Raw genomic sequence first — 11574 nt, forward strand, 5'->3', positions numbered from 1 at the left:
TTTATTTTTGTTGATGACAGTTCATGAACAAGGTTCTTATAAATGTTAGAAAGCTAATTTTTATTTGACTCACATATTGGAAGTACTTTTACTGCTTATTCATTTTAACTTTTCTTTATCTGCAGGCTAACAGCAAATGGTGGTATGGACTTAAGAATTGTCTTTAAGTATTTATGTTTTTATAATACAAATATATTGGGCTGAAGAGGCTAGTTTGCCCTAAGCCCCCTCAGGAAGATTGAGTTTTTTTATTGTCTTTTGAATAATAATGTACATAAATATCACATAGAGTACTTAAAAATATGTATTTTTTGAGACAGGATCTTACTCTGTCACCCAGGCTGGAGTGGAATGGCTCACTGCAGCCTTGACCTCCTGGGCTCAAGCCATCCTCTCACCTCAGCCTTCCAAGTAGCAGGGACCACAGGCATGTGCTACCCTGCCTGGCTAATTATTTATTATTTATTATAGAGACAGGGTCTCTGTATTTCCCAGGCTGGTGTTGAACTACTGGGCTCAAGTGATCTTCCTGCCTCAGCCTCCCAAGGTGCTGGAATTAGAGGTGTAAGTCATCACACCTGGCCCCAAAATATAAATTCTTAACTAACCCCTGACCACTATCACCACTTTCCACCCCCAGTAAGTCTGGAATATGGCCCAGGAATTTTAATAAGCAGCCTCAGATGATTCTGATGACCCATTGACTACCTGTGAAGAAACACTAGTTTCTATAGGGTCAATACTATTGTCACTTTTGTAAGTCTGGTGGACTAGGCAAGTGCCTATCCTGCCCCACATCATTGTCCCCAAACTCTAAAGGTGATCATTCTCATTATAATAAAATCGGGAAATAAAGCATATAGCAAAAAACATATATAATACTAATATCCAGAGAAAACTGATAGTTTTAGTTTGTTTTTCTTTATGCTTTAAAATTTAATTGGAATTTCATTGTATTATTTTATCTTCTGCTTTTCTTAGTTGCCTTTATACTTTTTTTTTCCCTGGACCTGCTGATGGCAGATCATGCAGATTTTTTTTTTTTTTTTTTAGATGGAGTCTTGCTCTGTCACCCAGGCTGAAGTGCAGTGGCGCCATCTTGGCTTACTGTAACCTCTGCCTCCAGGGTTCAAGCGATTCTCCTGTCTCAGCCTCCCAAGTAGCTGGGATTACTTACGCACCACCATGCCCAGCTAATTTTTGTATTTTTAGTAGAGATGGAGTTTCGCCATGTTTGCCAGGCTGGTCTTGAACTCCTGACCTCAGATGATCTGCCCTCTTTGGCCTCCCAAAGTGCTGGGATTACTGTGTGAGCCACTGTGCCTTGCCAGATTTTTTTTTTTAAATCAGAAATCATTCATAGCATTTTCACTGCTAGTATAGTATTGCCTCATCTGTTGAGTCATGATTTACTTAACCATTTTTCTGTTGTTAGATGTTTAGGTTGTTTCTGATTTATTTCATATAAATAACACTGGAATGAACATCTTTCTTAGGAAAGCAAGCATTTTTTTTCTGTCTTTAGGAATTTTCATCCCTTTGCTCAAGGTTCTAAAATATTTTAAAAGCCCTTGAAACGTACTGCCAAACATTTCCAAAAGGTTCTGCTGATTAAAGTTGCCAACAGTAAACTAGAGTTGTTACATCCCACCTTCACCAGCATTGAGTGTATTTGTTAAAAAACATGTTTTTGGTTTACTAGAAAAGACAGTGCATTATTACTTAACCATCCCTCATTGTAGTTAAATATATATATTGTGCATCTGTAAAAATTAGTTTGGTATTTTACGCTAAGTATTTTTTATACCAGAACCTATATTTTCAAGCTTGAGGAAAATTGATAATCAATCAGTGTTAATTCCCTTGAATTTTTCAATGGTTTAGGCAGTTAATAATACACGTGCACTTTCTTTTTGCCAGAGATCAGAGTATTTCACAAATACGGAGTCCTCGTCTATTCTTTTTTCATACACTTTGAAAATTGAAGATTTAAGCTGATTTTAAGTATGGAACTAATTCATTAAGAAAACAAGGTTCTCCAGGAGGTGGAGGTTGCAGTGAGCTGAGATCGCACTATTGCACTCCAACCTGGGTGACAGGGCGAGACTCCATCTCAAAAGGAAAAAAAAAAAGAAAAGAAAACAAGGTTCCTATTTCTACTAGAAACTAACATTTTACCTTTCATTGTCAATAACCTAACTATCTGTGCTTCTACTTAGAATTACTGTTAAGTCACTAGATTTCAAACAAAATTCCACCTGTTTCTTGGTTTGTCAGTTTTGAAGAATGCCATCCAACTTTAGATTCCCTGATTTTTAAAAATTAGGGGCTGGGCATGGTGGCTCATGCCTATAATCCCAGCACTTTGGGAGGCCGAGACGGGTGGATCACCTGAGGTCGAAAGTTTGAGACCAGCCTGACCAACATGGAGAAATCCCATCTCTACCAAAAAAATATAAAATTAGCCAGGTGTGGTGACTTATGCCTGTAATCTCAGCTACTCAGGAGGCTGAGGCAGGAGAATCATTTGAACCAGGGAGGCGGAGGTTGTGGTGATCCGAGATCGTGCCATTGCACTCCAGCCTGGGCAACAAGAGCAAAACTCTGTCTCAAAAAATAAAATAAAATAAAATAAAATAAAATAAATTAGGGAGCATTTCCTTCAACTTTTTCTCTTCTCAATGTATGATGTTTATAATTATTTCCATTTCTTGTATTATTCCCAGTGTTTGTCCTGTTCACTCACCAAGATTGCTAGACTCTGGGTTTCCCTTTGCTGGGCCGATTCCTGCAAACCACTTCCAGGCACAAAGCCTGGGAATGGTAGGATTCACCTTGTTTGTTTCTCTCAAGGATTACAGTCTGGCTGCTTGTTGTACAATGCCTCACAATACTTGTTTTCTGAATTTTATTTGCTTTTCTAGTTTATGGCAGGAAGATAGTTTCAGATCCTAATGGCTGGTAGCTGAAGTCTTTAAAAACTTCTGAATTGAGTGATTGTTTCAGAGTCTCTGTATTAAGTCTTTGAATTTGATAATGTCGAGTTTCCCTTCTTTTGAAATTTTCCTTCTTGACTTTCAATGCTACTCTTCCCTGGTAGACCTTCTACTTCTAACTTCCTATCTGTCTTCTTAGTCTGGTTCTTTAGTTATGTTAATTGCAATAATGATTATTGTAATAACAATAGAAATCACTGTGTGAGATCCTGTGCTGACTTTAAACTTATGTTCTCATTTTAATTCATAAAGCAACTGCTTAGTATTTTCCAGGGTTCTCTTTTCATCCTGCACTTGCTCTGTATGCTTTCCTGTGTTATTGACCCCACCTGTATATTGATGACTTTTCTATTTTTAGCCCTGATTTTTGTAAATTGGGAACTGAGTTCCCAGTTTACATAACCAACACTCTATTAGCATTTCCACTTGGGTTTTCAAAAGACTTACCAACCTAATGCAATCTAAATGTAACTCCTCTTTGCCCTTCTCTTTCCATTCTTTTCTTCAACTTGACATTAATCTGTAAAACTACACACATGATAAAACAAACTGTACTTCACATAAGCAAACATACAACCTGTATGTTAATTTAACCTTCTGATTGTTTCTTGAATCTGTCCCTACTTCTGCATTCCTACTGTCTTGTCCTATTGCAGCTCTCTTCATCTTCTGTCTGTGCTACTGTACCAACCTCCTAGTTGCATTCTTCTAAAATCTGTAATATTTTTAAAATTTAAATCAGAATGCACTTCCTGGCTTAATCTTCGGTAGTTCCCTAAATGCTTCTGGATGTTTGCTTTGCAACATGACCTCCAAACTCTCTGTGCCGTCACTTGCTTTTCCTTAGGACTTTCACTTGCTGCTCCTTTTACATACTCTGTACGTCAGCATCATTCCCTGAAAGTACCATGCTGTTTTTCCTAGCTTTTGTTCTTGCTCCCTGCTGTTTCCCCAACTTTTACCTGGCCAACTCCTGTTTGTTTATTTCTAAGGCATAGTCACTTGTTTCCAGGTCTCTTCCTTTTTGCTCCCACAGTGTCCCATGTGTAGCTCTAGCATTGTGTCTATTATTATCATGTTTTACTTTCTTTTACCATGTTATGAGGTTCTAGAAGGCAAGGAAATTTTAAATTCATAATTTGTAGCCTACTCACCTAGCTTGAGTACATGACGCTCAATTCATTTGTCAGTAGTTTCTAGCTTAAAAAGGACACAGCTGTCCATCATTTTTTCAAAACTAGAAGCGTGGATATTTTCTTAGTTTCCTTTCTTTATCACATCTAGCTGGTTCCAAGTCCTTAATTTTGCTTTTTTTGGGGAGATATGTGTTTGCATACTTTTGTTCATGTTTGTTAATAGTTTGTTCATTCATTCAGCAAATTAAGTGCTCCTGTGTACTGGGCAGTGTACTGAATATTGTATGCCAAATATTGCATTGTATTTATGAAATCTGTAGGTTAATTTTTGAACAATTAGCATGTTTATGAAGTTTTATTTTCCATTTAGGAACAAGGGTTTATCTATTGAAGTTTAATTTTAGGTACCTGAGGAAATTTTTACAAATATTCTTACTTGATTTTGTACATTTCTTTTAAGGCTTACTTATAAGTGTTTTTTTTTCTATTATGAAAGAGATTTTTTTTCTGTTGTATTTTCTGTTTGTCATTGCTGATATATGGGAAACTAACTAGATGATCAAAAATCTGGCCAATTCGTGAAACTCTTTTAGTAGTTTTGTGAATTTTAGTTTTAACTATTGGTTATTTCAACAACAAATGACAGTTTCTTTTTTCTTCTGTGTATTTTATGAGTTTAATTCATTTTTTGTATCTTAGTACAAATCCAGTACAGTGTTGAATAGAGCAGTTATACTTGGCACTTAGTTATAAGTGAGATATGTTTACAGTGTTCTTCTATTCTTCCCTGCTCTTGTTTCAAAATTATGTTAACCTTATAGACCATAATATACTTCAATTTTAATCTTGACTTTAATGAAAGAACTTACCTGTCTTGTTAGATTGTGATGTTTACTTTAAATAATAATAATTTTAAAAAGTCAAATTAAGGAAGGGTCACCTGTTCCTATCTTGCCAAGAGTTATATCCTGAATCTGTGTTGAATTTTATCAAATGCTTTCTTGGTGTCTGTAGAGATGATCGTGTTTATCTATGAATCTAAAGAATTACAATATGAGATTTCCTAAAGACAGACTTTCTTAACATCTGTGCTTTGTTTCATTTAATGTAGTGCTAGATTTCTAATGGTTTATTTAGGATATTTTCTTCCATGTTTATAAGTGAGATTTGTTACAGTTTTATTTAATTCTTCTCTGCTCTTGTTTCAGAATATACCAGCGTTATAGATTGTGCCAAAGGCCATTTCAGTTTTTTCTAGCTGGAAAACTTTAAAATTTGAACTGTTTAAACAACAGGAATTAATTGTTTCTTGAAGATTTAGTGGAGTTTGTTCAGAAACATCATTTAGAAAATTGCTGTTTCTTGGCATCTTTATTTCCCCAAGTTCTAGTCAAGTATCAGGAGCAAAGTAAGAACTTCTTTAATATTGGTTGAATAAATATTCTCTAGATATTCTAGGTTCTGAGACATGATTTACCATATAGAATTTTTATATTAACATAATTTGTTTTCATCAGAGAAAACACATTCACTAGGATATGGAATTAATCTGAAGGTGAAATGATACCTGTCTCCATGGATAGATTTTCTTCACAGATGTGGTTTAGTGATAAATTTGAAGCTAACATTTTAAGGAAAATAGTCGAATTTGCATCATTGAATACAGTACATGTATAACTACCATGTGTAAGACCGAAAGTGACCATTTTACAAACATGTATTTGTGTTTGGGTTATTTCTACTGTTTTCACAGTTACAGCTTATTCAGTGATTTAAACTCACAAACATTATAGACAAATAATTTTAGAAGTTAAAGTACTTTAATTTCAGTAAAACTGATTCAGTGTTTCCATTCACATTCTTTTCAAATTCAGTATTTTAAAGCATTCATGAAACTCTAGTTACATTACAGAAGTAATTGAACATCTGAATATAATTCTAGGATTTATAGGGAAAAGCACTGGTTCCTCAGCTAGAGCCAGTGTTGCCCCCAAGGGACATTCATCAGTGTCTGGAGGCTTCTCAGTTGTCACATCGGAGGCGTATGTGTGTGTGTGTGTGTGTGTGTGTGGTGTGTGCGCATGGGCCACTGTCATCTTGTGGGTAGAGGTTAGGGAAGCTGATAAACATCCCACGGTGCAGAGGATAGCCCTCATAACAAATAATTTTGTGTCTCAAAATGTCAGTGGTACTAGGGTTAAGAAATTCTGTTATAGAAGGAAAATATATACTGAAATAGAAATACGTAATATAAGCAGGTGTTCTCAGACATGTGCTTTTTTTCTTCAGCAACTGAAGTTCTGTGTAACCTAATACAATTTACAGTGTCTTTATACAAAGGGTATGAAGTATCCTGCTCTTGACTGACATCTAGTGAGATATTTAAAAATAAAAAATAAAGCTATAGCTTAACATTAAACATGTAAAATCAGAGTTACTATGAATTCTTAGTTTTCTACTGTTAGGAAATTCGCAAATAAGGAAGCTAGGAAGAGATTAAATGATTTACATGATTTGTTTATAGCCTCTGAGAAATTATACCTGAGAAGGAATAGAATGTAGTAAATTCTTAGCTTAAGTATTATTCCTCTTTTATGTTTCACTTATGTTTCTGATTTAATGTTAGAGCTTAGAATATGAAATTTTTCTTTTGATAATTTTCATAGTAAAAGCTGTGCTACTCATATGTAAAACTTTTTATTTAAAATATTGCTTACAATCATAGAATTTGAGAGCCAAAGAAGACCTTGGTGGTTTAGTCCAATTCCCTCATTTCTTGAGATAAAAACTGTCAGTTTCAGAGAAGTAAAGTGATCTTACCCAGTATCATACAACTTATTAGTGCCAGATCTTGAATTAGAACCCACAGCTCTTGGCTCTTCATCACTTTGTTTCAGGTAAAGGAAAGTATTATGCATACTTTGGATTCGGTTTGAAGCTTTTATTTATTTTTCAAGGAAACTATGAATATTAAGACTTAAATTAGTATTTCCTTAGAATATAGTCACCTGTATATATGTTTTAAAATGAATTAGTATAATGTTTATAAATCTCCTGTTTCATTTAATTTTGACTTAAATGTTATACCAGTTTAAACATGAAATTTAAAAATGTTTATTTTACAGGCAACCACACCTCCAAATCAAGGAAGGCCAGATTCTCCCGTCTATGCTAATCTTCAAGAACTGAAAATATCCCAGTCTGCTCTTCCCCCACTTCCTGGGAGCCCGGCAATTCAGATTAATGGAGAATGGGAAACTCATAAAGACAGCTCAGGGCGTTGCTATTACTATAACAGAGGAACACAGGAAAGAACTTGGAAACCACCTCGTTGGACTCGGGATGCAAGCAGTAGCAAAGGAGATTTCCAAAGTCCAGGGGATCAAGAGGTATGAGTAATTAAGGAATCAACTGCAAGTTACCAGATTTTCTCTTTTCATTTTTCAGAAACCAAAGAAGTAAATAGTTTTGTTTCTTACTGTCAGCATGTTAAAACACTTGAATCTCTAAGATCATTAAAAATTCTTTCCAAGCTTTGCTAATATTAATGCTAGCTACTTTCTAATCTCTGACTAATAGACAGCTGCTAACCTGATACTGTGCGTACTAGTTCCAGACCTGGGTTTAAGTTGTCTAGTGCCAATGCACTCCCTTATGTCTTAGAAGATACTATTTCAGTTGTTACTGCACAAGCTGATGATATTTTAAATTAAATTTAATTCAGTTTTTTAAGAGAGAGAGTCTTGCTGTGTTGCCCAGGCTGGAGAGCAGTGGTGCAATGGTATCTCACTGTAGCCCCAAACTCTTGGGCTTAACCGATCCTCCACCTCAGCCTCCCTAGTAGCACGTGCCATTGGCTAATTTTTTTAAACTTTTTTTGTAGAAATGGGGTGTTGCCGCCTGACTTCAAGCAGTCCCTGTGTCTCAGCCTCCCAAAGTGCTAGGATTACAGGCGTGAGCCACTGCACCTGGCTGTCCAGTGACTTTTTTTAGAAAAAAATAGAACATATGTGATGTGACCCAGAAAAATAAATGGAAGTGATATTTTTCTCTGTTGGCTTAGTATGGCTACCAGACTACTTCCCATTTTTTCTCTTTGTCAATCAGTGATACAAGACCATTGTTTTACTTATATATGAAGGAAATAATTATAATTCCTTTGCTACAGTGGAATCATTCTGTTAAGTCTAACAATTCACTTTAAAATCATTATTTTCTCTAACAAGTCTCTGTACTCTTTTTCTCCTTCTGGTTTCACCTTCCTCCATACCGCTTGCAGGATGGTGCAGTAAATTGGCCAGCTGTATTTTTAGAAACACTTATCTCAGTAGTCTGGCAAGAGGCCTTGGGATTATTTAAACGTACAGGAGTAACTTGGTAGGATTGATAGAATAGAGTGAAATCTTGCCATTTGGTAGATTGGAGCCCCTCCACCTGCGTAGGACATCCTGCTCCTACAGAAAGCAGCTAGCTCATACAAATAAAAACAAGCTTCAAGTAGATAGGAGCTGGAAAAATCAGGGAACACATCTTGTATTTAGGAGACCCCAAAAGCTTTTGTAGTTAATAACTCCTTTCTTGTCCCATTTTCAGTTGGTTTATTTGTAGCTTTAGTTTGGTAGTAACTTGTGTTTTTAGTGTTTAAGTGAGAGCAAAAATAGATAAGTTGTTCATGTTTAACTATAATAAGAAAGGAAAATTTGGCTGGGCGCGGTGGCTCACGCCTGTAATCCTAGCACTTTGGGAGGCAGATCACTTGAGGTCAGGAGTTTGAAACCAGCCTGGACAACATGGTGAAACCCTGTCTCTACTAAAAATACAAAAAAATTTAGCTGGGCATGGTGGCAGGCACCTGTAATCCCAGCTACTAGGAAGGCTGAGGCAGGAGAATCGCTTGAACTCGGGAGGCGGAGACTGCAGTGAGCCGAGATAGAGCCGCTGCACTCCAGTCGGGGCAACAGAGTGAGACTCTGTCTCAAAAAAAAGAAAAAAGGAAAATTTTATTTGAATTGTACATTAGAAAGATTTGAAAATAAAGTATCCAGTGGATCAATAATAAAGTAAAATTTTACAATTTTGGAGAATTAGGGAAAAGACTAAATTATAGACTAAAAGAATTTAAAGTATATATAGGAACTTTTAAACGTATTTCTTAGCTATTTTAGTGAATAGATGGGAGTGACTTCCATGCAGGTTCTCAATTTACATTACTGGTCTCTGTACAAATTATATGAAGATTAATATTTCCAAAGTGACTGGAGCACATCTTCCAGTGACTTCTTGAGAAGGGTTGTGTATGGGAGGTAAAATGGAAACTATGGGCCGGGCGCGGTGGCTCAAGCCTGTAATCCCAGCACTTTGGGAGGCCGAGACTGGTGGATCACGAGGTCAGGATATCGACACCATCCTGGCTAACCCAGTGAAACCCCGTCTCTACTAAAAATACAAAAAACTAGCCTGGCGAGGTGGCGGGCGCCTGTAGTCCCAACTCGGGAGGCTGAGGCAGGAGAATGGCGTAAACCCGGGAGGCGGAGCTTGCAGTCCGGCGCACTCCAGCCTGGGCGACAGAGCGAGACTCCTTCTCAGAAAAAAAAAGGAAACTATGTGTGTATGAAAATATCTGTCTTCTGCTCTCATATTTAATAGATAGTATTCCTGGGTATAGAATTTAGGATGGAAATTATTTTCTCTCACAACTGTGAGGCATTTTTAACTTTAATGGGGATCTGGGTCAGCCCCTTGTTGGGGAGTCTCCAGTGTTAGAACCATTAGGTCTTTCCTTTTGGACTAATCAGAATCTCCACAGACATCTTTAGGTCTCCTGCCTATACACGGTAAGGGCTGTCTGTGTCTTGGTGTTGGCATTCATTTTGCACATGGTCCCTCAGTCTCCCTTCTTTCTCTTGGTACCCACGTCCCTATTGTATCTATTGTCCCCCCAGCTCAGAATCTTAGTATTTTTCCCTTGTCAGAGGGAATAACTCTCTGTACTTCTGCTGGAGTAGGGATGGGCTGCACACCTAGCAGCCAGGTATGTAGAAGGAGATTCTGGCATTTTTAATTCTTATTTTAGTACCACTGCTTTCACTCCCCAGTTTCAGAGATACCTCATACCGTCAGTTGCCAAGCCATTTGCAGATTCTGTTCTGTAAGCTTGTCGGGTTTCTTCCCCCTCCCCCCCGCCCTTTGTCTGCACCATACTGGTTTAGATTCTACTTTCTTCTGTGTAGATAATTGAGTTTTTTTGTTCATCTGCTTCACTGTTCTCCCTGTTGTTGTGGGTTTATGTCATTTTAAGCATATTTCGCTGTTATGATTTTAGTGGGGTTTGGGAGGGAGCACCTGTTGGCTCTTCTGTCTTAACACAGAAGCTTATTATTTTAGTGGTTACCCTAGAACAATCATTCATAATAGGGCTGATTTCGCCTTCCAGGGACATTTGGTAAAGTCCAAAGACTTTTTTTCGGTTGTCACAATGGGGAACGTGCTACTGACATCTAGTGGGTAGAGGCTGGAGGTGCTGCTGAGACAGGATCTTGTTAATGTTGCCCAGGATAGATTCAACGCTCAAACTCCTGGCTCAAGCAGCCCTTTCACCTCAGCTTCCCCAGTAGCTGGGACTACAAGTATGGGCCACCATGTCCAGCTTTAGCATGCGTAGTTAGTCTATGCATGAAGTTAATCACTATATTCTTGTTCCTTAAAGTCATATAGGATCTATGTGTGCTGTTGTGCTGTTGCTGTCATATGTTATATTTCTATTTTTAGCCCCCTTGTTGTTGTTGTACATGACTCTTAAAATTAATCCTAATTTTTACCACTTTGTCTTCTCACATTTTCTTCTTCTGTCATAAATATGAACCTCTTTTGGCAGGAGACAGGGTTTTGCTCTCTTGCCCAGGCTGGAGTACAGTGCTGTGGTCATAGCTTACTGCAGCCTCAAACTCCTGCGCTCAGCCGTCCTCCTGCCTCAGACTCCCAGGTAGCTGGGACTACAAGCATGAGCCACCATGCCTGGCTAATTTTTAAATTTTTTGTAGATATGGGATGTCACTGTGTTGACCAGGCTGGTCTTGAACTCCTGGGCTCAAGTGATCCTCGCACCTTGACTTCCCAAAGTACTGGGATTACAGGCATGAGCCACTGTGCCCAGCCATAATTACATGCTTTTAAATTCCTTCATGAGGGTCTGTTAGTAATAGAATCTTAATTTTTGTCTGAAAATTTATTTTACTTTTACTTTTGAAGAACATGAATATATAGTTCTAAGTTGACTATTTACTTGTTTGTTTTTCCGTTGGCTATTTACTTGTTTGTTTTTCCTTGTTCATTGAAGATTTTATTCTCACATTCTCTGGCTTCCATTGTTGATGCTGAAAATTCGGATGTCAATCTGATTGTCTTTTCTTTTCTTTTCTTTTCTTTTTTTTTTTTTTTTTTTT

The 11574-nt window shown here is 37.3% G+C and overlaps 1 protein-coding gene across 1 annotated transcript in view; it reads left to right on the forward strand.

Annotated features, from left to right (window-relative positions):
- ARHGAP12 (Rho GTPase activating protein 12) overlaps window positions 1-11574 on the forward strand; it is a 126309-nt gene that overhangs the window by 58988 nt on the left and 55747 nt on the right. Inside the window, 1 exon segment of the mRNA XM_017853091.1 lies at window positions 7258-7521. Within this exon segment, the coding sequence (XP_017708580.1) occupies window positions 7258-7521 (264 nt within the window).

The sequence above is a fragment of the Rhinopithecus bieti genome, unplaced genomic scaffold (genome assembly GCF_001698545.2).
Source record: "Rhinopithecus bieti isolate Rb0 unplaced genomic scaffold, ASM169854v2 scaffold_35595, whole genome shotgun sequence".
NCBI classification, from domain to species: Eukaryota; Metazoa; Chordata; class Mammalia; order Primates; family Cercopithecidae; genus Rhinopithecus; species Rhinopithecus bieti.